The 27,441-nt window shown below is 29.1% G+C and overlaps 10 protein-coding genes across 10 annotated transcripts; 2 read left to right on the forward strand and 8 right to left on the reverse strand.

The window, feature by feature from the left end:
- Positions 1-3,689: 3,689 nt before the first annotated feature.
- Positions 3,690-5,544, reverse strand: BX663DRAFT_497035 (uncharacterized protein). The gene is made up of 2 exons (XM_051525851.1): positions 4,950-5,544; positions 3,690-4,829 (listed from the first exon to the last, which is right to left on the reverse strand). The coding sequence occupies exons 1-2, from the start codon at positions 5,497-5,499 to the stop codon at positions 3,823-3,825; spliced, it is 1,557 nt and encodes a 518-aa protein (XP_051386581.1). The 5' UTR covers positions 5,500-5,544; the 3' UTR covers positions 3,690-3,822.
- Positions 5,545-5,724: 180 nt separating this feature from the next.
- BX663DRAFT_497038 (fungal-specific transcription factor domain-containing protein) lies at positions 5,725-8,705 on the reverse strand. The gene is made up of 4 exons (XM_051525852.1): positions 8,447-8,705; positions 8,359-8,385; positions 8,268-8,274; positions 5,725-8,202 (listed from the first exon to the last, which is right to left on the reverse strand). The coding sequence occupies exons 1-4, from the start codon at positions 8,540-8,542 to the stop codon at positions 5,753-5,755; spliced, it is 2,580 nt and encodes an 859-aa protein (XP_051386582.1). The 5' UTR covers positions 8,543-8,705; the 3' UTR covers positions 5,725-5,752.
- A 1,928-nt stretch (positions 8,706-10,633) lies between these two features.
- BX663DRAFT_497039 (uncharacterized protein) lies at positions 10,634-11,209 on the reverse strand. The gene has a single exon (XM_051525853.1). The coding sequence runs from the start codon at positions 11,143-11,145 to the stop codon at positions 10,915-10,917; it is 231 nt and encodes a 76-aa protein (XP_051386583.1). The 5' UTR covers positions 11,146-11,209; the 3' UTR covers positions 10,634-10,914.
- Positions 11,210-13,258: 2,049 nt separating this feature from the next.
- Positions 13,259-14,829, reverse strand: BX663DRAFT_548763 (Alpha/Beta hydrolase protein; the record flags this gene model as incomplete). Its single annotated transcript, XM_051531099.1, has 3 exons — positions 13,259-14,521; positions 14,696-14,715; positions 14,781-14,829. The coding sequence occupies 3 exons, from the start codon at positions 14,827-14,829 to the stop codon at positions 13,259-13,261; spliced, it is 1,332 nt and encodes a 443-aa protein (XP_051386584.1).
- Positions 14,830-15,341: 512 nt separating this feature from the next.
- Positions 15,342-16,939, forward strand: BX663DRAFT_497043 (uncharacterized protein). The gene is made up of 5 exons (XM_051525854.1): positions 15,342-15,756; positions 15,822-15,936; positions 16,002-16,082; positions 16,146-16,157; positions 16,308-16,939. The coding sequence occupies exons 1-5, from the start codon at positions 15,443-15,445 to the stop codon at positions 16,857-16,859; spliced, it is 1,074 nt and encodes a 357-aa protein (XP_051386585.1). The 5' UTR covers positions 15,342-15,442; the 3' UTR covers positions 16,860-16,939.
- BX663DRAFT_198676 (uncharacterized protein) lies at positions 16,897-18,462 on the reverse strand. Its single transcript, XM_051521734.1, has 5 exons — positions 18,294-18,462; positions 17,917-18,218; positions 17,646-17,812; positions 17,481-17,562; positions 16,897-17,398 (listed from the first exon to the last, which is right to left on the reverse strand). The coding sequence occupies exons 2-5, from the start codon at positions 18,104-18,106 to the stop codon at positions 16,935-16,937; spliced, it is 903 nt and encodes a 300-aa protein (XP_051386586.1). The 5' UTR covers positions 18,107-18,218; positions 18,294-18,462; the 3' UTR covers positions 16,897-16,934.
- On the reverse strand, positions 17,866-19,245 carry BX663DRAFT_198658 (uncharacterized protein). Its single transcript, XM_051521733.1, has 4 exons — positions 19,127-19,245; positions 19,047-19,067; positions 18,882-18,950; positions 17,866-18,783 (listed from the first exon to the last, which is right to left on the reverse strand). The coding sequence occupies exons 1-4, from the start codon at positions 19,185-19,187 to the stop codon at positions 18,149-18,151; spliced, it is 786 nt and encodes a 261-aa protein (XP_051386587.1). The 5' UTR covers positions 19,188-19,245; the 3' UTR covers positions 17,866-18,148.
- A 109-nt stretch (positions 19,246-19,354) lies between these two features.
- On the reverse strand, positions 19,355-20,012 carry BX663DRAFT_497055 (uncharacterized protein). The gene is made up of 2 exons (XM_051525855.1): positions 19,922-20,012; positions 19,355-19,856 (listed from the first exon to the last, which is right to left on the reverse strand). Exons 1-2 carry the CDS (start codon positions 19,954-19,956, stop codon positions 19,718-19,720), a joined length of 174 nt encoding a protein of 57 aa, XP_051386588.1. The 5' UTR covers positions 19,957-20,012; the 3' UTR covers positions 19,355-19,717.
- A 1,369-nt stretch (positions 20,013-21,381) lies between these two features.
- On the reverse strand, positions 21,382-22,990 carry BX663DRAFT_497058 (uncharacterized protein). The gene is made up of 4 exons (XM_051525856.1): positions 22,797-22,990; positions 22,424-22,682; positions 22,037-22,388; positions 21,382-21,955 (listed from the first exon to the last, which is right to left on the reverse strand). The coding sequence occupies exons 1-4, from the start codon at positions 22,871-22,873 to the stop codon at positions 21,651-21,653; spliced, it is 993 nt and encodes a 330-aa protein (XP_051386589.1). The 5' UTR covers positions 22,874-22,990; the 3' UTR covers positions 21,382-21,650.
- Positions 22,991-23,687: 697 nt separating this feature from the next.
- On the forward strand, positions 23,688-24,548 carry BX663DRAFT_497061 (uncharacterized protein). Its single transcript, XM_051525857.1, has one exon. It carries the CDS (start codon positions 24,081-24,083, stop codon positions 24,315-24,317), a length of 237 nt encoding a protein of 78 aa, XP_051386590.1. The 5' UTR covers positions 23,688-24,080; the 3' UTR covers positions 24,318-24,548.
- Positions 24,549-27,441: the final 2,893 nt, after the last annotated feature.

Genomic DNA, 27,441 nt, shown 5'->3' on the forward strand with positions numbered 1-27,441 from the left:
TATTTATAATAAACTTTTTCCTTAAATAGGAAAATAGAAAGAATAATGGAAGAAAAAAAAAAGTTATAATATTACTATTGTTTTTTCAATTTAAGATTAATACTATTTCCAAAATAAATTAAACGAAACAGGTTTTACTTTTTTTTTTTTTTTTTTTGGACGAACCAGCTTGTAATTTTCGGTATCTCAGTTTAGAGGTGAAACTAAAATGTAATATACATTATAGATGATCTGCAAGTAAAAAAGCAATCATGTATTAGGCACATTGGATATTTAATGAATCTAAAGTCCACTCAAGTCTTCAATCGTATAATTTTAATTACATCAAAGATTTTAGCAACCATTATTCAGCTGGAAGAAGCAGATAACCTCTCCATGTGTATATACTGTAAAACAGAAAAACATTCTTGTTGCAGGGAGGGCGTGTTTTTTAGCAGCATCGTTGAAATAATGTGATTATCATCTTCAAGTCTCCCCTTTTGCAAACAGCTTTCTTTGTGAATGAGTTTTCCTACTGATACTAATATATAGACTTTATCTTATATAACTATAACTATTCGTTAAGAATCTAAACTATACTTTATGTTTTTAATAAAATTAATAATTTAATATCGAACATACTACTGGATCGAAAAAAAAAAAGAAAGAAAGAAAAGAAAACGCTTTCGGTATAGGAACGTTCTTATTACACCTGTGACAGCCTTCAAAAATAAATTCACCGAGAAAATCGTTAACCTTGGTAGTTTCATTAGAAATGTGATATTCCTTTACCCAAATTTCTATCAACATCTATATTATTAATGACTGTAATAACCTAGCCATATTTCTGGTACTTTATATGCCAGTTGATTTTAGGGCAACATGTAACAAACAAATACTATACCTTTGATAATCATCTTACTTGCTTTTGTCAACTTGAAAGAAGCACATCTTCATATTCTTTAACCTTTTAGACAACACCCTATTACTGGATATAGTGATACATATTTAGCTATTGTAACTGCATATCTCATCAACAAAATTACTGAGCATTTTAAACAAATATTTTTTTTAAGAAAAAAAAAGCTATAAACATAAGAAGAAACACTGGTGGCTAAATATATTTTTTAAAGTATTAGAGTCAGTGTCATTGATTGTATTTTTTGATGGTATAAAGAATACAATACCAATAGGAGAAATAATCTCTGAAACTGTTAGTATATCATATAATAAATTCAAACAGGGATCAAAGTTATTCACATCTTTAATGGTTGATATCAATGAATTTAGAATGTCTAAAGTATTATATACTATGTTGTATTGTATGAAGCTGAAGTATTTGTATTAAATTTAAAGAATGGATATTAAATTTGCAATATAACTGTAAAAAAAAAAAGGCGGAGGAACTTGAAATCATCAATGGTAAATGCTTTTACAGTATACTCAAATGCAAAAATTGTAACATAACGTAGAATAGAGATATCAATGTTAGTGAAAATATGCTTGACGTTTCATTTTTTATTTAGGAGGAAAGGTAAAGACTTGTTATTTTTACTCGAGATACTGCCGTAGATAACATGGTTTTGATCTTAGTGGACGATAATTAGGATATTCACATTTAAATTGTCTACAAAATCTTCCTTATTTGTTTAAAAACAAATATGAATTCATTCCTATTTGATCCCAAAAAATTAATAAATTAAACTGAAACATCATAGTGCAAATCTAGAATAATTTCTATTGAAATTCCGATCAAAATCTGAAAGAATCTACAAAAATATTGAAAATATCGAAAAAAAAAAAAATAGTAAACAAGGAAGGACTGAATGAAGAAAAGGAATTTCATAATAAAAGAAAAATAGGACAATGAGGCTAACTAGGCAGAGATACTTTCAGTAATCTTAAGCTTCTCCTGAAGAAAGATAAAGAATCTTTAATCTTGATAAAGAATCATTGCTTACAAGACTGCTGTAAACAAAATAATAATAGTAATAATAATAATAATAAATTAATCAGGTCTATAGTATATGCAAGTTACAAGTTATATAAACTGTATAAGGGTAGAGTGATGCTAGATCTTATTGAAATAAGTTATTATCCATATTACTGCCGTAACTGGATAATTTATTACTAATAAAAAAAAATACTTTTTAAACAGCTAAACTAAATTATGTATAAACATACTCCACCGATAGTATCCCTTTATATAATCTCTATCATATTATTTTACTGATTTATGAATATTGTAGAATGAATTAAATAATATTGCAGGAAAACGAAAAAAAAATAATTTCAATAATACATTGTTGGTAATTCATAAATATCAATCTTCAAACTATAATACAAATATAATGCCATTTTTAATCTATAAAAGCAACCAAACAATGTGATATCGTCTCGCCCAATAAACAAAAGGAGTATTAAAACAGTCATGTTTTAATTTCTTATTTTATTTTGCTGTATTTTAAAGGGGTAATAATTATTTATTTTAGTATTTTTCTTTTTGGCAAGTATAAGTGAATTGACTTTCGAAGTTGTACGAAATGGAATAATTGATATTCCTTATTTTCTATGATAAAGATTAGATTATAATAATAATAATAGATGGATAGCACATGTATTGATAGGAGAAAATAGTGTAGCGTCTTGTTTTAATCTTGATACGAATTGAACTTGAAATTACATCCGAGGAGACCCTATTATTTCCACTAATAAGATACCCTTATTTTTATTACGTAATCATATACATGTAATTTCATTTTATGAACACTTTAACCTTACATAATCATTACTTTGCTGCAATTTTTTCTTTTCTTTTATTTATCTATTTATTTTTCTTTTATCTTTTTTTTTGATATTTTGCATTCAAGTGTAATATATTCAATGTATATGTTTAATTTATTCAGTCGTAATTTCCATAGAAAGACCAATCACTCATGGGATAATTCACGCTAATAAACTAGCTTTTAAATTATATATATTTATTTTTATTGCTAAAGTCAATACTTTTGGGGTTTAATTAGACTACTTGAAATACGTGTATTTATACAAAAATAAAATAAAGTAAAATAAAGGGATTTTATTATAGTAATGTTGCGTTATGAGAAATAAGAATAAATAACTAACTCATGAAAAAAAAAGGAAAAACCCAACCTATTATGCATCATAATTACAAAGATATACGATATACGAAAAAAAAAAATTATCAGACATATGCTTATGTAAATAATACACAACAGGATTATAAGCAGAAAATAAGTAAATAAAAAAGGATACATCATTTCTTTAAAAATAGGCTACGGCTGAGAGGAAGAACTTTAATGCTTTAACTTATTTCTATCGAATTAAATTAATGATCAACTAAACTATAAAATTGAAGAAGGTTTATTTATGGAGCAAAATGATTTTATGATACGCATTTTATGCTAAAAATAGCTATAGCTCTTTTTTTTTTTGAATTTCCTAAAAATATATGTCAATAAATCCCGAAAAGGAAAAAAAAATATTGCTATAGCAAAAAAAAAAAAAAATAGAATAATAATACCATGCTTAACTTTTAATGGCCAGTTTATATCTATGGTAACTTCATTTAATACAACTTTCTTTCCACCTCCTCCTTTTTTGTGCGACCAGAAGAAAATATGCAAATGACCAAAAAAAAAAAAAAAACTCATTTTTCACATGTAAAGAAAAAAAAACCCCCCTTCATATATTGGCATAATAATAATTATTATTTATTACATTCTATATTAAATTTAATAATAATAATAAAAAAAAACCCAAAAAAGAACCCCACACATTCCTTTCCTAGTCTCGCCCCAAAATTAATAATAATAATAATAATTAAATCTTGGCTTGAGGACTGAAGAAGACATCCACCATCTTACGTCTCTGGATTTTACCTGTTGCAGTCTTGGGCATCAGGTCTGTCACATAAATTCTTTTAGGTACCTTAAATTTAGCCAACTTGGTAGCACAAAATGCCTGCAAATCGCGCTCCACTTGTTTCACATCTTCCGAGCTGCCTTCCTTCATGACGACAGCGGCATGAACCTCTTGACCATACATTTCATCGGGGACACCGAATGTCACAGCCTCTGCAACCTTGGGATGACTCAACAAGACAGAGTCCAACTCGATAGGTGAGATCTTCTCTCCTCCTCGGTTAATCAATTCCTTAATACGACCTGTCAAGATCAAATAACCATCCGCATCCTTTCGACCTTGGTCACCTGTACGGAAAAAGCCATCCTTTGTAAAGGACTCAGCTGTAGCCTTGGGGTTATTGAGATAACCATGGGTCACGTTCTTACCACGAATACAGACTTCACCTATCTCTGTGGGATTACCTTCACTGTCAAGAATGGCAATCTCTACACCTTGTCCGAGACCAACTGAACCGGGCTTGTGAATACCGCGGTGGGGTAAAGGATTTGAGGTCATTTGATGAGATGCCTCAGTCATGGCATAGGCCTCCAAGACGGGGGCCTTGAATTGTTCTTCAAGGGCTTGTAAAGTGGCGGGAGCTAAACTAGAGGAACAAGAACGAATGAATCTAATCTTGGGAACCTCTTGAGGTGGATTACGAAGAAGGATTTGATGAATGGTAGGTACGGCTGTATACCAGTTACATTGGTTGGCCTTGAAATCTGGCCAGAAATGAGAGGCACTGAATTTGCGAGGAATGACAGCTGTACCACCTGACAACAAGGTGGACAAAAGACCACAGACAAGACCATGAACATGGAACAAGGGCATGACGAGAAGAGTACAATCTTGAGATGATAATTCATATGTACCAATAATATTCTTCATGGAAGTAAGTAAATTAAGGTGAGTAAGTGGAACACCTGAAATAAACAAAGTAATATCAGTTTGTATCTGTATATATCCAGGGGGGAGGGAGGGTTTTTTTTTTCCTCCTTAATTATATCTCTCTATATATACACCATATGGATTGTAAAACTTACCCTTAGGTCTTCCAGTTGTACCACTGGTATGTAATAATAAAGCAGGCTCGTCAGGCTTAGGCTCAAACTTTTCAATAATACGATGGTCGCCAGAGACTTCAGAAAGAGACTTCACCTCCATTTCATTACCATTCCAAAAGACTTCAACTACAATAACACCTTGCTTTTTAGCAGCTAAAATGGCAGGACTATTGGCTTCAGTGCCCTTGGGGACAATCAAGACTGTACTCTTGGCATCTTCGAGATAAAAATTAAATTCATCTTCGGTATAAGCAAAGTTCAGGGGTGAAGCAACCAAGTTCATGTAGTTAACGGCCAAAAAGGAAACCGCGAATTCAAAAGAGTTGGGATAACTAATAGAGATAGATCTACCGGGCGCAAGACAGTTAGCTGGTACTTGAGCAGCTAATTTGCGAGCAAAGTCATAAAGAATATCATGGAATTGGGAAAATGTAACTTTAGTAGGAACCTCGGCTGATTGAGGAATAATAATGGCAGGATGTGTGTTATCCTTATGGCGTTCAAAAATTTCATATAATGTGTTTGACATTTTCTTAAATTTAAATAAGTAAATAAATAATGAAAAAAAAAAAAAAAATAGATAAAAAGGGAAAAAAAATAAAGGATTTTTTTTTTATAAATAGAATTGCCTTCACATAATAGTAAAACCATGATTGTCTCACAAAAGGTTTTTGATAAAATTATCACGTAATCTTGTTAATTACTCAGCTTGATTTAAATTGATTTTTTTTTTTTCAAAAAAAAAAAAAATATCCATATTTAGGCAAAATATATTTATTTATTTATTGATGTTGTTGTGTATGAGACAGCATTGTTGCTGGCCCTTTATTATTTACAGGCAGATGTTGTCTAATTACGTCATTATGATGTTGATGTGCTGATGCATAAATACCTAAACCAATACTCATATAAGGTTGAACAAAACTGTTATAGTTTTGTCGTGTAGTTGATGAGGAGTCGTTATGAGAAGAAGACCTTCTTTGCTGAGTGTTATTATTATCTCTTTCTTGATTGGATGATAATAATGTATATAATAAGCTTTCATTCTCTATAGATGATGTAGATGAATTGTTAGCATTTTGTTGTTGAGAGGTTGTTCCATTTTTTATATTAGTATTAGTAGTATTAGTATTGTTATTATTGGTAGTGGTAGTAGTAGTGGTAGTAGTAGTAGTATTAGATGTAGATGTACTATGATTGGGCCAATTGTGTTGTTCGTGACTACCATTGCTATTTTGATTATTATCCTGTATTTGTTGTGCGACAAATGCTGCAATGTCAGAAGAATTAGATTGATTCATTAATAATTGTTGGTTATTATTTGATGACGCTGTCTTTTGATGGGCCCTTTGCCATGACTGGGTTGTAGTATTAGACAAGAGCTCATCTAGAGAAGACCTTGCAGAATAAAACCGAGTAGAAAATGCATGATCTGTCGCTGTAATTGCACTATGGCCAATATCATAATCAGGGAATGTGTTAGGTGGAACAAACATGGTCGATGACATAGTAAATCCTCTTGCTTTTGCAGTTGGTGGTGTAATTAATCCATTCGCAAAATAATCCAATTTGGACCACTGTTGTCTTTCTTCCTCCATATATCGTGTATTGCCAAGGACAAAAGGTGTCATAATATCACTTTCTTCTCCATTAAAGAAATTAAGATTTGCTGCATCAGCTTCAGATATTGCTTGTTCCAAGGCTATTACAAACTCGTTCATTAAATGGATGCTTTTTGTAGCTTGCTTCAACACCATCACCGACAAAAGATGCTTCATGGCCATCATAGATTGTTGAAACATCATTCGTGCCTGTCGTGCAAGTGGAAGATTTTCATCATTTGAACATAACCTTAAATGAAATCGTGTTGCTTCCATAAGAGCGCTCATCAATAAGTTTATATTGAAGATCCATAAGGTATGTGTTGTTGACAGATTTGTTATCAAACGTGTTATATGTGCAGCTACAATAGCAGATCTTTGGTGAATGGATTTGACATTTGAAGATGAATAAGGTTTCAAGACGCTAAGTTCAATGAAATTATAAATAAGATGAAGATGGTATACCATCGCATTTGATGGTGGTGGTGGTAGTTGATGTGAATTATTATTTACTGGAGTCCATTGTAATTGAGAAGGTAAGGTCCTTAGCCAGTGCAAAAGGTCGTTATCAGTATTCAAAGACATCTGATCGTGTGCATGGGTTCGAACTACAGGTTGACCATTCTGTTGTAGTGATGCAGGTTGTAAAACACGTTCTGCAATTTGTAGGAGTTTTAAAAGAGCTACAAATCCTTCTAATGTCTCATGCTCTTTTACATTGTCTCCTGGTAACAATGAAGGCATATCTAATTCAATATCTTTACTTCGAAGCATCCATGACTGGCCCGTCTGCATATGAATTAGTTTGTCTAACGCATAACAGCCCCAACAAGTGCGTTTTCTTAGTTCTTGTAAATCGCCATCTTCATTCCTTCTTTCAAAATCAATTTCACCACGATAATCTCGCATTAAACTCAAATCAAGTGCCATTTGAAAAGCTATGCCACTATACATAACTGGATAAGGATTTACACTAGATTCATATAAACTCATCAAGATGAGGGCAGCAACTGTACTTATTTTTGGTTGATCTACCAAATTGTTATCTAGTAAAATAGAACGAGCTTGTAGAAAATAACTATCTGCTTCTGCTGTTATAGTGTCTGTTATTTCTTCTGTAGATCTCCTTTGAGCTCCATGTGCCATCATGATCAAGATGAGTGCTGGATTTAATAAATAGGATTCAGAAGAAGTTGTATTTTTTTGACTAAGGGAATCAAACTGTTTATAAAATAAACGTTTTGGGACAATAGGGAACATGGAATAACAATGTTTGTAATAAAGTCGTATGCATTGTTGTTGTATTGCCTTTGTTTGATGTACAAAAGCATCTTCATGTTCATTTGTTAATTGTCGATTTGGAAAAGGATGTAAAAGTAATTTTGATTGAGCTACTTCCCACTTTCCTTCTCTCCCTTCACCTGGCCAAATTTTGTTTAATCTGGTAAGTGCCTCTGTCATGGATATAATCTGCTTTTCATCAAGTTGCGATGAAGATGATAGATGAGGAGTTGCTGATGGCGTTGAAGCACTTGATGATGGTGATTGTTCTTGTGATGCATTATCAGTTTCAACACGTTGATTTGAATCTATTGTACCATCTTTAGAAAAGGTACAAGGTCTTTTACGAACTAATTTTAAAACATGATGAATTACATTATTAATTAATTAATTTTTTTTTTTTATTTTATCTAACCTTTGCACTATATACATATGAACAAGTTATGTAAGAAGAAAAAAAAAATATGTTATTATGTATACATTTGAATGTATGTATTTTCAAATACCTGCATACAAGGCTGTACTCCATCACACTAATTAAAAAGAAAAATGTCATCAAGTGTATACATTTAAATTAAATTTGATTTATTTTACTTTGATCTTCTTGATGCGACAAGTGTAACAAGCTTTCCCTACTTTGAACCTTTTTGGCTTTGTTTGGTCTTTTTTATTTTCGAGATCATGTTTCATAGCAACCTTTTTTTTTAAAAAAAATATATATATGTGTATGTATATAAATATTTATATAAATATACACAGATAAAAGAAAAAAAGAAAAAAAAAGAGAGAGAGGGAGAGGGAGAGAAAGAAAGAAAGAGAATAAAAAATTCTGTGCTTTAAATATACATGTGTGAATATAAACAAGTAAAAAGAACAACAAAATAGAAGTGGCAGCTGTTTGTGTCTAAACTTCAACTTTATCCGCGGAAACCTTTTAAGAAATTGAAGGGTTCAATATTGAGGGTATACAAAGCATCCGCGGTATACAACATTATGTGCAGCAAAGTACTTTAAATAGCTCCGAAAACCCAATATTGTTAATTATATTCACTACTCTATTAGGCAAGAACAGTACTAGTTAATAAAAAAAAACATGTTAATTTAGGATCTTAATGAACATTTATTGAGAAACTATTTGCTCATGTGGATTAGATCATGGACTTAATTACAAATGCATACAAACATACAAATAAAAAAGGAAAAAAAAAAAAACTCTTTTAAGTTAAGGGATATATGACGTAAGAAGGGATATACAAATCCTTTAACTAATGAGGGGAAGAAGAATGACTGTAATATTAATTAGACAAAAAGGTGTATTATCAGTTAAGGTAGAGATCTTAAAAGAAGAAACAGTTTGATGCTTGATATTATATGGAAAACATTAAGCTGTTTAAACAAACTTATTACAGTTAAGCATTGGCTTGTAAGAAACAAAGCTTGAACAAAAAAAGGAAAAACATAGGATTCATACAGTATTGAATAAATATAAATAGTTTGTAGTCATGAAAATGAAAGATGGCAACGTTCAGGAGTGCCTCTTGATAGTCTACTTAAGAAGCCAACGACTTGGTTCACTTTGCTCTTGATTATTAGTCATAGAAATTTATAAAGCAGACCCTTATGAATAGAAGAGAACAAGAGTAGGAAAGTAGTTATTGCAACTTTAATTAATAATCAGTTTGTAGACATATTCTTTCGTACTTATGGAAGCCTAAATCTGATGTTTGTCTGGGAAATATGAGTAGCATTTAAAACTGTAGTGCTTCATACACTAAGTAGCAACAGGATGTAACATATTTCATTTAAAAAAAAAAAAAAAAAAAATGAGGCTCAGTAGTACAAGAGCTTATAACTAATTGGGCCACCACCAAGTAGCATTGTATACATATAATAGGATGATAAATGGCTTGCACATATTCTAAAGCCTTAAATTGGGTTTTTGTGAACTTACCTATTGCTAATCTGCATTTTATCTGTGAAAAAAAAAAAAATAATAATCATTTATCAATATTATTATAAATGACAGGAAAATGATAGCTTGGATAATTTTCGTTTTATTAATATCAATAGAGAATAAGATGTACATTATAATGTTAGCTTTATCTGTATTATACTATAAAAGTTTACCAGTAAGATTAGACATTATTAATGGCTTAGATAGCATAGTATACTTGGATAAAAGAGATCACCATGTTGAAGGATAACTTTACCTAATCTTTATTCATCTTTAAATATTTTAGAAGCTTGTTAGATAGAGTCTTGATATCAAACTACTAGTTTAGACTATACTAATAACTTTATTAGAAATTTAATGCATAATTATGTAAAATGAATGCTTCTATTTCCAAAAAAAAAGATGATTTTATATCCCTGAATAAATTTATTTATGAGAGGTAAATTATTCACTTCCTCTATAAGAAGATTAAAAAAGTCATTGGAAAGTATATGCAGCCAGAAAAGGCACGTCTATCCTTAAAGTTGATAATAAAACTTGCCAAATATATAACACACATGATTTAGATAAATATACACACATGTACAGTGCTAATAGCAACAAGGAGTATTTAAAAAGACTCTTTTCGACAACAAGAAGATGCATCTAAAAGATGGATAGGCCTTAACAGAATAAAAGAGTACTGTATAGCATAAAATTGATAGAAGATGCTCAAGTCTATGATAATCCTTTACTTTGGTTAAGCATGAATTTATTTAAATAGCAAAAACATAAATAGAAGCAATGATGATATTGCATACGTATGTATACATCATCATTCCAAAAAGGGGGGATACTTTTTTATTTATTTATTTTTTAAAAAATAATTTATTGCCACAAAAAGTTACAAAAAATTGGAATGATCCTTACAAAAGGATCTAGTCTATAATTCGTTATTTGAAATGACTCGATTCATTGTCATGTCATGTTTGTCAATTAACAAAGTTTAATTCTTTTGATATATAATATTAAAAGTGAAAGTTTATTGCGTGTTGTAACATTCTAAAATACATTTTCTACTGTAATATTTTAATTTATATAAAAGACAATTCGAAGGTATATGATTATTTTAATTTTGAAATGATTGACTTCTTTTTACTCTTTTGACATTATTGAGGCCTAATCTACTTTCCATATCCTTTTCTCTAAAATTGGATTGAAATCGACTCAAAAATGAATTCTGAAGAATAGCTTCATCATTATCAGTAGAATCAGAATAGCTTGTATTTTTTAGTAATTCTTTAAAGTTTTTTATATCATCCACTGTTAATTTGGCTGAAGTAGGTGGCAATCTTATCATGAGCTATAAAGAAGAAAAACCAAGTAGTAGATTTCTAATCTAGAATTAAACTGTTAAAAAAAAATAAAACTGGATGATTTTATAGACAATCGTAATTTTTTTTTTTTTTTTTTTTTTTTTTTTTTTTTTTTGGGTACAAAAGAAAAATGCAGTGAGCAGGTGTGATTTTATTCAAGTGATGCAGAAATAAGCCAGAAATTTGAAAGAATAACAGGATATCTATTTTACCAAGCCTTACTATTGCCACTGGACAAGAAAAAAAAATATGAAAGTCTAACATAAATAACTCAAGCCTTTCTTTGATTTCATTATAGTTCCCCAGGGAGAGAGGGGACACTTTAGCTCGTTGGGGGGGGAATGGTCGATAATATTATGTATATAAAGGAACAAGCAGATGAATCAAATTGTAACTAAAATGAATACGACTTTCTTAAACTATTTTCTACTAATGGTATAAATACGCAAGTAATCATAGTTAGTTACCCTTTATTCAAAGTACATGGACAAATAATATAGAAGAAGGGATTATTTCAATTTGTTAATATACTTCTTCATAATCTATAGATTTAAGGACGTTGTAGACTTCATTCGGTCATAACTAATATAGTCCCAACTCTTCTCAGATATCCCTGTATTATTCAATAAATACCTCTCATAATCATCTTTTAGAGCGATTGTTGGGTCGTGTTAACTAATTTAAACTTATTTTTTGTTTTGATACCTTAAGAGAAATACCACAAATGTTGTCAAAAGCCGTCTCAAGATTCATATTGTTTACATTCTCTCCTAAAAGAAAGAAAAAAAGCAAAACAAAACTATAGCTGTTTTTCGTCGTATAGCTTATATTTTAGACACTACACATGTTACTTTAGAACTTTGTCTATCATTGAGCTTTTTTGTACTAGTGAACACATTCTTCAAAAATTAATATCAGAAAGTTCATAACCCAATGGCTTTATAAATAATAAACTTTTTTTTTTTTAGTAGGTTCGGTGATAAACATATAATAATAAGAAAGTAAGATAAATGTGATAAATAGGACTAAAAGTAGAAAAATAGTTGAAAACTATGGATCAACCAGGAAAGAGCAAATAATTGGACCAGTTTATACTAGAGAAAAAAAAAATAGGGCTCACCTCCATTTTAGGCTCTGTTGGGAAACGCGGTATCTTGTGTAACCGTAGATTGACTCGTTGCCTAAATTTCTCCATTTAATGAAGGGTGAAAAAAAAATTTTTTTTTCTCTTATTTTCTTTATATTGAACTAATTTTCAAAATTTATAATCAACTTGTAAAAAAGGACATTCTTATTCTTTTTAGTCTAATCGCGATTTATTAATTATAAATAATATGTATTATTCATATTTATTTTGTTATTCTCATACATCATTGACGATAAAAAATAAATAAATGAGGATTTGCTGAATTCGTTATTAATGAAGTTATTGCCAATTTGAACAGTTATCCGAGATTAATTAGTATAAACAAAATAAGTATAATAATACGTATAGATAGATCGTGTAGAATGAAAAGAATTTTAATTCCTTAAACACGTTTGTTAACAAAAAATTTGGAACTTTAGTTCAATTTTGATAGAGAAAGTGTTTTGTGCTTTGTTTCTATGATTATACTATTACAGTCCTCCTCTTTTTTTTTTCTGCTAAAGAAGACAAATATAAAAAAAAAAATACTTGAATTATTTAAAAAGTCATGTAAGTTAATTTAATATAGTTTTCAATCTGAAGTTCTTTTGATCTCTTTTATTGATCAAATGAAAAGAAAAAGAAAAAGAGGTAGGGAAGGAAATGGATAGTATAATTAGAAACCCTTAACCTTCTCATTACAACACATGATGAATAAATTAAAGGCGAATATGAAATTTGGTTTAATGAATTCGAATAATATCCAATTCTGATGTTGTATATATAAAGATTAATCTCATTCTTTATTGATTAAATAAAATTACATATTAAATATATTTACTCGTAAAATGAAAAAAAAATGTATAATAATGTATTAAATGCAAATGATAAATAAAAATACAGTTTAAAGCATGCCATATAACAAAGATTAAAATGATAAATATTAATAAATATGCGCAAAATTAGTTTCATCAACACTTTTTCTTCATGTCTGTAAATCGTTCTGAAATACCACGAATGGCCCATTCCATCACACCTTCCTTCCATACCAAATCATGACCTTCACTTTCTAATATCTTGAGTCGAACATCATGTAAACTATTAGCGAATACATGAATTGCCTTGGCTGATATCAGTCCATCCTTATCACCCCAGACAGCAGAAACAGGCACTTTTATATCTGTATAACTAAATCCAAACATATGATATTTTTCAAGGGCAACCATGACATCGCATAACTGGCCTTGACTATAGCTCTCTGACAGACGTTGCTGATTCATGGCTAAATAAAGTGATATATGTCTGGGTCGAACAAAATGCCGTAATGGTCGTTGTGTTGGAAAATCGGTCGATAACTCAAATGCTGCCTCTTCTTCAAATGAAGCCAATAACTCGTCCTCCTCAAAAGCTACGATCGTATTTCGAAACTTTGAATTGTTAACGGGGTGATGGTGATGATGACGATGATGACGATGATCATCATCATCATTATCTTTAGTAAATGGTAATGTTGTTGTCGACTTTGTGAACATCCACATGACATCAAGGGCCAATGAGATCGTCTTGGCTACAAGTGGGGCAGGTAATCGTCGAGTCCATTTAAATGTTTGTGCGGCCTGTGTTGAGACCCAAGGTGAAATCAAGAAAATAGGGCCCACCACACGTTCAGGATATCGATATGCTACAGCTAATGCAAAGACAGTTCCTACCGATTGAGCAATGATACTGAATTTATCAATTTTCAAATGATTGGCAAGTTGAATAACGACGTGAGCCCAATCAAGAGCTCGTATTCGTTGAGAAGAAATGGGTTGACTAAGTCCATAGCCAGGTCGTTCTGGCCAGATCATACGAATGTTGTAACGTATTGCTAATTCTTCAAACATGATACCAACGAGTCGTGTACAGCCATATCCTCCAATAACAAATGCCGGATGTCCATTGTGTGGGCCATAGATAGCATATCCAACACGATGAGAACGTAATCGACCATTAGATTGAAATAGAAATGTTTGATTAAGACGAGCTTCACGCAAGGCGCTAATACGTGTAGGTGAATTGACTGATTTAAAGGAAGGTGATGTTGATGGTGGTGGTGATGGTGGTAAACGATGTGGTTCAAAACTATACTGCTTTGTTGTCTTTTGAACAGGAGCCGATTTTGAGCTTTGTAAGTGGATAGGCGCTGACCTATTCATAGCTTGTTTTATAATTCTATTTATAATTCTTTTTCTCTTTCACACAAAAAAAAAAATTGAAATTAAAAAAAAAAAAAAAAAAAAAATAAAATAAAATAAAATAAAATAAAGTAAAAAAAAGAATTACATGACAATTTTTCTTTATTTGGATTCAAAACAAAGATGCGAATATGGAGAAACTGTTTCAATTTTGGTTTAATAAATTTGTACCTTTTGCTGAGGATGAAAGTCTGAAATTAGTTGTTATGTAATAGAATTCATGTGATCTTTCTTTTTTGTTAGAAAAAAAAAATACCAAAAATGGAAATATGAATAACAACATGAATAATAACGTCAAATGTCATGCACTATGATATAAAAGATGATTTACCTTTTATTATAACTACGATCGTAAAGGAGAACAAGTCGAGTTAATACATTAAACAAAGGTATTATTTACCGAAAAAAAAAAAACTTTTTATATCTGAACAAGAGTTAATATATACGTGACAAATTCATATACACTAGGGACTAAATTGTATAAGCAAAATTATTTTAGAATCGATCTTCATACTATTTTATTCTTTTTAATCTAGAATAAGTTTAATTCACTTTACCTTTTCAGGAGGTTTTTATTTATTTATTTTTGGCATATATATAGTATATACCACATATATTCTTCAAGCTTATTAAAAGTTACAAAGTAAATATTTAGTTGATCTATATCACACCTAGAACATAACTAAAAAAAAAGGAAGAAAAGAAAGAAAGAGCAATAGAACAAAAGAAGAAGAAGTATTCTATAGCCTTCAGAACGTATTTTAGGGAGAGATGAAATAAGATTCAAAAAAAAAAAAAAAAAAAAGTGAGCTACATACTTGGTTTAATTGTTGTACAACGCATGTATTGATAATAACTTGTTCCTTCTCTTCCTTTTTCTTTTCTTTTTCTTTGTTTCAAGAGAAAAGAATATATATCATGTCTAGATTTGACCCTTCTAATTTTCAAAAATCTACACAGCCTGATAGTGGAGAACTTCTCTCGGAACTAGTATCACTTTTTTCCATTTCTATCATGTCCGTCCTCTTTGGCATTAAAACATTTAACGTGCAATTCAAATATCTATCTTATTCACGTTGGCTTGTTTTGACTTTATATATTTTGTCATGGTCATTTACAATGTCTGCTGCTATCTTTGCATCAACAAATAATGGCAATTATATGAGTTGTTTTCTTTCCGAGATGACATGCGACATTTTTTATTCAGGAACCAAAATTGTCATTTATTGCTGGTAAATAAATGATTCACAATTGTAATAAATGCATATTTGTATACATATTTATTTATTTATACTAGGTTGATTGAAAAAGTGTGGGTTGTTTCTGCAAGTCGTGAATCGAGATGGAAAACAATATCCTATCGATTTCATATATTTCTTTTGACACCTTACATAGCTATTTTTACATTAATGGTATTTCTTTCTTTCTTTTTTTTTTTCTTTTTGACATACAAATAATCATATTATATAATGTTTAGATTATTTTTCATATAGCCGAATTAGAGGAAACTGGCATGTGTATAATTGGACTACAACCTATTGCCAGTATTCCATTGCTTGTAAGTTATACCATGTATAAAAATTTATATTATATATTTATTTTGTCTTTGTTCATATGATAGATTTATGATTTTGTAAGGAGAACAAAATAATGTTTGTTTGTTTGATTTTTTTTCTCCCCCCCTTCTTTTGTAATTTCTTATAGTACTAAAAGATACAAATATAAATATATGTATACATATATATATATTTGTATATTTATATATTTATATATACATGTATAGGTTTTCAACATGTACATGACCATTTTATTTGTAAGGCCTTTGGTACATACAGGTGATGGGGTTCGAGTAAATTGGAAGGAATCTCGACTTCATCACGTGGCTAGACGTACATTAGTTGCCTCTATTGTCTCTCTTTTGGTTTCCTTGGCCAATATCATGGCCTTGACTATCTTGAACGGAAGAGAGCGAGGTGTTCTTTGTCTGTCATGCTGTATCATTGATGTCACCATCAATGTCATTACTATTCATTGGGTTACAAATACTGGCAAAATATCCAGTAAACTTTCAAAGAATGTCAATTCCAATGCGACTTATCCAAACACCCATCATTTGGATAACAGAGACGTCAAGGAAGAAAACCAATTACCGATGGATCGATTTTCAATGGATGACGCTGTGCCCTCCTATTATGATGCCATAGCGATACATCATGGCTATGAAACTAGATTTAATGGTTATAAAAATACAATTGAAGAAGATTGTGTATCTGAGAGTAGAAGATCATCTATTCAAGAATCTCAAAGTAGTAGAAAATCCTTAACAAAACGCTAATAATTATTATGGGTAGTTGAAGCATACATGATGTATATTCAAGTAATATGTATTTAAATAAATAAAAAGAATAGATTAGGACGATGTTGTGTTTTTTGACTGAAAGAATAATGTCTTTTTTTGCTTCTTCTTTATACTTTTTTCTTCTTCATCTCTATTTTCTCTCCTTTTTGATGATTCATTTTTTTCTTCATCCATCAACGTTAACGCAAAATGATAATCTGAATGTTCTTCAATAGCTGTAATATGAATTCTTTTATTGCATTTTTCACACAGAAAGCTATCATTATCCTCATTTGTTTTATGACCAGTATTAGCCAAATAAGAAAACAATCCTCCTTTCTTCTTAGTATCTATTGTATTCATGACTGAAGGACTACTACTGTCATGGATAGGCTTGTTTGTCTTTGTAAAGAATTGATTAATACGATAGGATGATGTAGATGAACTAAAATTAGAAGCGCAAAAATCAAGGCCAATACAAGGATATCCATCTCCTAAAGAATTAAATAATTGACCACACCGTTTTGCAATTATTTCTAAATAGTGCTACTTTAGTATTACACATGCTAAACTGATAGATATATATATATGTTTATATACATGTATATATTAAATTACCAGGTGTTTTAAGTTCACTTTGAGAGAATGAACGTAAAGATTTTGAACGGTAGGATCTATGATGAATTGATGCATATCTTATCTAATAAAAATAAAATAAAATGCCGTATAAAAACATAGATAAATGAGTACTCTATGTTCTCATTTAATAAAGAGTCTATTTACTGTTATTGTTTTGGGCCATGTTCCATACTCTTCAAAATGCCGCATAATACGGTTTCGTAATTCAGCTGCCAGAATACTAAACCACTTTTCCATTTCTTGGGGAGTTTTGATAGAAGGATTAAAAGATTTAGCTGCCATCATTGATTTTGGTGCTTTCGTTGGACTCACTGAAGGAAAAAAAAAAAAAAAGGATGCGTATATACATATTTAATAAAATATAAACTATTTGACTTTCTTTTTTTTCTTCTTTTTCTTATTCTTGAACAAATACCTTCTTCATTGTCTATACCACGACATATATTATATAAATAAATGCCTGTAGATTCACCAAATTTTTTTTGAAAGTCTTCAATGCTAAACTGCCATAACTCACTCGATTTTAGTATTTCAAATTCAGATCCTACTTCATTACCTAATTTTCCACCAAAGTTTCTTATTTTCGTGAATGGAATATCACGCATAAAATCCAATCTTGCAGATTCTCTTAATATCGTCTATTATCATCACCATTGTTTAATTATTAGAATTACAGTATTGTATGTATGTATGTATACCTGTTTATTTGGCTTATTTCTACTAGAACATAATTTAGCTAATACTTTAGAATGTGCAATGCCTGCAGAACAAAAATAATGTAATTTATCATACACTTCCTTTCGTATTTCAGCTGCCAATTCAGCACCTAATGCCAATTGTAAATCTCGCCATGTTGTAGGAGCCCATTGACCGTCTGTCTCTTCCTGTTGAGATTTTACAGTATATCCTAAACTATCCCAATCCATTTCAATATCACACACTTCATGATCTATGTAGCCATGAGTAGGGTTTTGCTTTATATAACGTTCTATTAATCTCTCATTTACAAGTTCTGTCACATCCATAAATCCTTCATCTGTTCCAATCTTTTGTATTATATTGACATGTTGTGCAAAAATCTTAAAGATCTCACGAGAGGCAGCACGATAGACATCTAATGAGACTTTATGAGTACTGCGATCAGGGTTTGAATGGTACTGTGGCTCTGTATCATTAGGTCCATACGTAGCAACATGAATGAGACGAATAGTGGGACATTTCTTTTGAGCTTCTTGAAGGGTTGTCATTTTTTGAATACCAAACTCTCTAGCGGCATAATTAACTACCAAATAACTAGTTATAAGTTATTAGGGCACCTCTCTCTCTCTCTCTCTCTCTCTCTATTTTTTTTTTTTAATTGAGTATATATTTATACTTTACCTGCTATTAGGTTTTGCCATTGTTGAACTGCCAATGGAACATCAAATGGAATACCTAATCTAACTTGTTCTGTAAAAAAAAAAAAAAAAAAAAAAAAAAAAAAAAAAAAAAAAAAAGGTTAAACAGGAAGGGTTAGATCTACATCTAGTTGTTGGTTTCTCTTACCAACTTGGCAATAAAAACAATCTAACATATATAATTGAGATCAAGTTATGATTGAGAATAACTTATTTTGGAAATGTTACCTAGATCAATATGCAATATGCATTTTGAATTCTTAAGAGCAGCAGGTAATAAAGCATTCATGAGCAAGGTATATATGAATAATGATATATAAATATATAGATATGGATATAGATAAAAGAATAGATTTTAACTACGCGCAAAAAAAAAAAAAAAAAAAAAAAAACGGAACACATTAGTGACTTTTGCAGGAAAATGAAACAAATAAAAATGCAATAAATTAATAAAAATAATATGCATAGTTTATAATCTTTTATTTAAAATAAATGTTAGAAATACGAAAAAGATTGTTATGATAAATATCAGGAAAAAAAAAGATAAATTTTAGTTAATTATTTATTTTTTTTTCAGGGAGAAAGAGGGGGAATCAGTGTGGATATTCAATAAATGTGTGATAAAATGAATTCAAGCAAAATCCCTTTTTTTTTTTTCCTTTTAGTAGACTAAACTTTTGATTTTAGCATTTACATTCAGAGCCACATTCACATCCTATTAGTAAATAAAGAAAATTGATTAAATAGAATGTTAAAAAATATATTTATATACCTTCACCAGAACCTAATAACGGCCATGGATAGGAAATATCGCGTATGTTAACATGATTTATACAAATTGATATAAATTGATTTACCTTTACAAGCACATGTATCCTTATGTTTGGGTTGATGATGAGCCTTACAATCAGGGCAAGCACAGTCGTTACCACATTTGCATTGTCCAGTTGTGGTGCAACTATTTAAAATAATTATATTTAAACATATTAAAAGAAAAAAAAAAGGGGGAAGAGGGGAACTTACGAGCAAGAGTTTTCTTTAGTACAAGGGCAAGCCATTATTGATTTATTTATTTTATATTATTTTTTTTTGTTAATAAAAAAGAATAGAAAAATATATATTGGAAAGAAAGAAAAAGGGAAAAACAACATATTGACCCATATTTATACTCTTTTTTTTTTTTTTTTTTTTTTTTTTTTTAATTGTTATTATCGAAACACGACGTTGACACGTCAAACGAGTATTTTTTGACTGTTATTGATGACATATGATTTGTGTCAGGGGGGGAGAGGAGAGAGAATACTAGCAAATCAAAAATCAAGCATTTATTATATTTATCTTCAGTAAATTATTATTATTTTTCACTTTGGTCTTCATTTGCATAAATATCGCTGTGGGAAAACTTAGTCTTTTTTATTATTTTTTTCTTTCTTTCTTTTCTTTTCTTTTTTTTTTAATAGCTTTGATAACAGGGAGAAAGAAAAAATATATAATAAAAATAGCATTTATCCCTGGAATTTATTTAAGCTTTTTTTTAAAAAAAAAAAAGAAATAAATAAAAAAAAAACTTTAATTAATAATAAAGATACATGATCCTATCTAGTACAGAATAGATTATTATATATCAATACTCATTTAGACTAACAGATTAATTATAAAATAAAGTAATTTATTGTTATATCGATATTTTCATGTTATTCACTCTTGTTTGAAACAATTATTTTATTACCGAAGAGGTGAATAGAGTTTACGCGTCATTGTTTATTATTATTGCTGCGTAGCAACGAATAGGAATAACATAGTAACGCTTATTTATAAAACTAATTGCACGCCCAAATCTCCCCCTTTTTTTTCTGATGCATGTATATAAATAAACATCGCAGTAGTATATGTTGACTTCATACTACGCGTAAATCCAATAAGTAGTTTTTTTTTTTTTTCTTATATTATATCCATAATATCAGGGCTTTACCATCTCATTATTTGCTCATGAAACAAAAAAAAAAAAAAAAAAAAAAAAAAAAAAAAAAAAAAAAAAAGAAAAAGAAAAAGAAAAGAAAAGGATTTCTAAACAATGATATAGTCCAAAATGAATTCTAATAAATAAAAATAAAAATGATCAGCAAAGTAAGACGAGTCTCCAGGCATGATAATATACATATAAATATTTGGTTTAGATGAATAGTCTAGATCATAAAATAAAGACAATTATCGAAAGGTTAATTTTAGTAAATGATGATATTTAGCACTGTAAAATGAGTATATAATATGCATGTGTTTATAATACATTATTATGTTGTTTATAATAATGAAAAAAAAAAAAAAAGAAAAAAAAGGGGGAGTTCTTAAAATTGATTGTTGATATATGTGAATAAATTGCTCTTTATATACATGTATATACTACTTCTTTGAGCTAATTGTAATGACTAATTCACAACAACAACAACATTACATATTGTTATCTTTTCTTTTTTTTTTTTTTTTTTTTTTTGTAAATATCTAGATTTGAATCCCTTTGTTGACAAAGACCTTTAATTGCTCTGGTTTTCGTGTTACATTTTTATGCAACTGAGGGACTCTAAAATTTGATTTTTTTTTTTTCTCTTTATTCAATAAATAGTAATACTTTTTTTTTCTTTGAACTATATATAAATATGTTTTCGACAATAATAATAATATAATAATAAAAATATATTTACAAGACGAAATGATATGATAAAAATGAGAAAGGAGGAGGGAATATGAAGGTTATTTAAAAAGATGCATTTGATGAGTTAAATAAAGTAGAGCTAAAAGAAGCTAATGTTTGATTTAATACAGCCATATGAGAATGCTCAATATGATATTTTAGTCCATTTAAATTCTTATATCGTTTACCACATTCACCAATTGTACATTGATAAGGTTTAGAAAGACTATCACTATCATCTTCAATTAAATTACAATGTCCATGTTGATTATGATATTTAAGTCCATTTGGATTTTTATATGCTTTATCACATCCGGAGACTGGACATTTGTAAGGCTTATCTGCATTATTAGCATCTATTGAAAAGACTATTCAGAAAAGAAAAAAAGTCAAGTTAGTATATTAAGGTAGATAAATAAAAATAGATTTATAGATGTATATGACTTTACTTGAATTGGCAGAGGCTAATAAAGCACCTGCTTGGGCAAGAAATTCTTCATCTGTTAAAATAGGTGTAGGAACATCACCTCCATTTAATGAAGAAGATGCCATAGCTAATTTCTTTACAGCAGATTGTGTTAAAAGATCTAAAGCAGAAGGTGTTTGATGATGATGATGACTACTACTATATTGACTATAAGTTCTCTTTTTATGATTATGATTGGATGTCTTTTTAACTGCAGAAGTAGTCGTTTCTTGACTTGATTTCACCTTTTCTTTTTCCTTTTCCTTTTCTTCTACCTCTTCTTGTTTTTGTTCTTCATGTGTTGTGTTATAAAGATCAGATAAATAAGCAGCTGCCTTTTTTTAATCACTTCCATGTCTGTTTGTAAAACGGGACTTGTTGGAACAGAATCATCAAGAGAAGCAAAAGATAGAGAAGGAGAAGACCAAGCGTCTTCTTCATCAAAGAATGATCCATCATCACTTTCTATACGTACATGACATTCCTCATAATGTTGCAAGAGGTCATGTAAATCTTCAAGGACAAGACCACAGCAAGCAAAATCACGACAAAACGAAGCTTCAAGATCCTTTGATTCAAAAGCATCTTTAATATCATTTTGTGGCACGCAAAGCTGAAAATCATAAGCACTAATGTTATATAATTAGTTATCTATAAGCGCGTTTTTCTTTCCTTCTTTTTCGTTTTTTTTAAAAAAAAAAAAAAAAAGAAAAAGAAAAAAGGAGATAGAGAATGATACATACTCAAAGTTAATATCTTGTTTAGGTATGGTAATTGTACTCATACGACGAATCGAACTATATTCAACAGGAACTGGCATTTAATTATAAAATATATATTCAAATCAAGATAATAGATTAAACTCTTTTATGTAATGATAACAATAAAAGAAAAAGAAGAAGAGTAAAAAAAAAGATAGAGAGAGAGAAAAAAAAAAAAAAAAGTGTATTGCGATTTGCTTCTTTTCTATTTAAATACACAATTGTACATCATATTTCATAACTCCGCTTAGTATTACCTTGCTATCGGTAGTTCAAATCAAGTCATTTTTAACTAACGACATATGAGACAAAAAAAAAAAAAAAACGACATTTTGCTATTCCGTCTTAAAGTCAATTTTATTAACAAATGAAAGAAAGAAGAAGAAAAAGTCAACTATTTATGAACAAATAAAAAAATAAAATAAAAAAAAGGATATATTGACAACATATAAAGTATTGAAAAAAGAAATAATTTATAAAATTCATGTGAGTTGATATTGTTGTAATAAAATAACAGCAGAAAGAAGTATAAATATTAAAGTTAAAAAAAAAAAACTGGATATCAAGGAAAAAAAAATAAAAAATACAAGTTACAGCATGCTGATTATTTAATTAGTAGTAGTTGTAAATAATAATGACACCTTTAAGCTCACATACACAAAAAAAAAGACTACTACTAACTACTTCTTTGATGTATTATATATGTCATTTATTTGATATAGTCGTGTTATACATTGTGTTCTACTTAGGAAATATAGAATAAAGTGTTATGATTATTTTAGTTTATATTTTTCTATTCTACTAAAATAGCTGTAAGTAGCATGAAACTTTAATAAAAAGTCAAATTAGTTTATTCTCTTTTCCCTTATCTCCTTTTTTTTTGGGCTGAATTCTTCTTCTTTATTGAATACATAACATATCTATTTATATTGTTTGTTAATAGTAATAGTTGTTGTACAGGTTACTTTATCTATTGTAATGACACATGACACATACACACACAACAATATGAAATACATGCTATTACCAAAATATGGATCGGCATTTCTATATCGAGAAAACGAATGCTATAAACTGGCGTCACTTGCATTTACATTATCTTCTCTTTTTTTTGTTTTATACAAAATATATAAAAATCATTCACTTTCATGATAATGCATTGCATCTCATGTGACTGTTTAAATGGATATGGTAACCAATTAAAGATATTAAACTTTTTTTTTCCATGTCTGTTTTTTTTTTCATTTTAATTCATCTCAATTAAAGATGGACAAAAAAGATCTGTTACGAGATCGTTATTTACAGCTTTGGCTAAATGTGACTGACACAAAACCTCAATGTAAATTTCATTTATATGGGGGAACAGTTGTTCAAGGTGAATTGATTGCAACAGATAGTGAAAATAATCGGTTTAGAGTTAATCAATTAGAATCACCACTTGGAATTTACAATAAAGTTATTGTTCGTGGAACTGATGTCGATTGGATTGAATGGAAGATTTAATTATACAGAAATATTCTTAACTCTAGTTTGATGTAAAATACTATATTCTTCTTCCCTATCCATGTTTATATTATGCATCTATCAATCTCTCCTCCTGTGCCCTGGATACAAAGAGCTTTCATTGGTAAAGATAATCAATTGAAACTCCTAGTGATTTTCATTAATAATAAAAACTATTTTTTTTTTTTTTGTTTGTTGTTTCACAATACCCTTTATTATTTGGATCTCAAAAAAAAAAAAAAAAAAAAAAAAAAAACCGCCATGAAGTGAACAAAAAAAATGTGTTTTAAAACAACTAAATATTTTTTTTTTAATATCAAGCAATTGTTTTAAACCAAAAAAAAAAAAAAATCTTTGTTTTATAATTGTATATATCATGTTTACATGCATTTCTTTTTTCAATGAATTTGTACAACTGATTTTTTTTTTTTTTTTTTGCATCTCCCGAAATTTTATCATAGTGCAAAAAAGAATATCCAAGGAAGCAAGAAATAAAACATGCTATTGCAATAATAATAATAATAATAATAATACAATGATGATGATCCGAAGTAGCAGATCTAAAAAAAAAAAAAAAAAAAAAAAAAAAAAAAAAAAAAAACATCCTTCATTAATAAAAAGTTATATAACATACTCAAAAGTCTAAATGATAATTTTAACAGATTTAGTTGGTCCAAATAATAGACACCATGCTGAATTATTCTGATACACTTTTATATTACACTATTTCCGCTGAATGGTGGTCTAGTAACATAGATTTTTGGAAATAAATAGTATATTTATAATGCATAAAAACAGTGGACATCACACAAAATTCAAACACTCGCCTTACAAGTAATTTCTCTAAAAATAGATACTTAACCCATCATCATCGTTGTATTTAGCTTTAATTCTCTATTCTATTGTTTACTTTAATTCAAACCTATTTAATAGAAAATATGGATAGTAATAATAGTCGCTTATATGTTGTACAATAGATATTACTTGAACTGACTTATAATTGGATAAGAACACATTTGTTTTATACCGAGAATGAACTCTTTTTTTTTTTAATATCAATAAAGAAGACTCCTCATATCTTATTTTTCTTTTTCGAAATACAACTTGATTTCTATGTCAAATATTCACACTTATTGTTGTAAATCAGACATTTAAAATTGCTTTGATCCATTCATATCGGCCCTCTTTTTGCTTCTACACAGTTATCAGTCCACATTTATTATTTATTGTTACTACACAATCATTATGACTAAGGAATCTATTTGAAATTAAAAAAAAAAGAAAAAAAAAAGAAAACGATATATAGTGTTAAAGATTTACTTGTTATTGTCTTCATCATGGTATCACTGCTTTGGGCTTGTCATTTTCTTAAAAAAATAAAATAAATGAATAAATGGATCTGTTTCGCTTCTTTCCACCTCAGACAGACTTCACATGATGCCCGGAATCTGTCTCTGAAATACCACGTTTTTGTGTTTCTTCTTTATAACGTAAATAAGATGACTATTGAAAAAAAACTGAATACTGCTGTAGTTACTGAGCTTGATAAAGATGGGTAGGAGATTTTGTTTTTTCCCCCCTTCCTCCTTGCTGACAATAAGAAACGATGAATAAATCTACTTTATAAATAAACATACATGCACAAATGTAAACAGTATACGTAAGAGTCTCAATCTGAATATTTTCTCATTATAATAGAACACTTTTTTTTTATCTAGTAATTGCAATAATATCAAGTAGTAGTAGCTTCTTCTTCCCATTTGACTCAGTATAGACAATTTAACGAACTTTATTATCACATATCTTCTTTTCATAATAATACAAATGAATCCCATTTATAGTAGTTCCTTTTCTTTAATACACTACTTTTGGGGTTAATAAAGAAAGTCAGCGTTTTACAAACAAATTAGAGAAAAAAAAATATCCCTTGTGTAATCTTTACTAAAAGTCCTTTTTGATCCTTATTTCTTCTTTCAAAAGAAATTTGATAAAAAATTATTTTCTGAAGCTGCGGTTAAAATTATATAATACAGCAACGGCGGTAATAAAGTTAAAGTTTTTTTTTTTTTGTAGTCTATTATTTTCATTCAATAAAGTTTAATTCAGTCGCCTACGTAATAAATATTTACTATTTTTTCAAGTTAAATTATCGTAGTTCATTTAAATAAAAGTAACCTTCTGATGTTGTTGTAGCTGCTGCTGCTGCTGTATTATTCTTAGACAGTTGACAAGTTGTATTACCTATTTTTTATGCATGTGATATAAAGTTTTGTAATAAGTAGAGATTTTACTATTTTTTTTTAAAAAAAAACTATTATTCTACTTGTTTTTAAATATGTATAAAAAAAAAGTAACTACTAATAATGCAACAAATAACACGTAAACGGTAAATTATTAAATTTGAGTTTAATGCATTATCTCTTGATAAAAAAAAAGGGAAATTATTAAAATGTTGCAATATAATGATGTAATAATTAAAATAAGAATTATTCAAATGAAAAATATGTATGCATACATGTATGTATGTTAGTATGAAAGAGCGTAGGGACATGATGAGCAGAATCATATAAAATGACTCCTTTCGAAAAAATTCTTTTACTGCTGTCAAAGAAGCCGATCCTATTTATACACTTGCAAAAGTATGCTGATAACAGTCATTCTTAAGGATGCACGCACGTATATAGGCCTCAATGATATATTTGCTCGTAACAGTTTTCCGATACAAAAGAGATACAACAAAAAAAAAAGCTCATATTAACACGAATGAAAAAATGAAGCTTACTAATAATGCTTTTGACCATCAGTTTAATATATTATCTTTATTTATTGCTTATTGGTTTTGTTTAACATAATACAAACATGTAAGAAACTCGTAAAACACACACACCCTTCCCGAGTATCTGTTAAAGAGCCCTTCTATCCAAGATGTTTTTTTTTATTATTATTATTCTTATTAATAAACAAGTCGAGTATATATGCTGGTAGCAAAAAACAAAAGAATTCATTTTTGTCTACTTTTATTCTTGATAGAAACGCGTAAAGGTAGTTTCCTATATTAACTTAATTAAATGTAGTACAATAGGCTCTTCTTTATTTAATTGATTTGATAAAATAGATAATACTC

Source organism: Cokeromyces recurvatus (assembly GCF_025118155.1).
Source record: "Cokeromyces recurvatus strain NRRL 2243 chromosome Unknown BX663scaffold_3, whole genome shotgun sequence".
Lineage (NCBI taxonomy): Eukaryota > Fungi > Mucoromycota > Mucoromycetes > Mucorales > Mucoraceae > Cokeromyces > Cokeromyces recurvatus.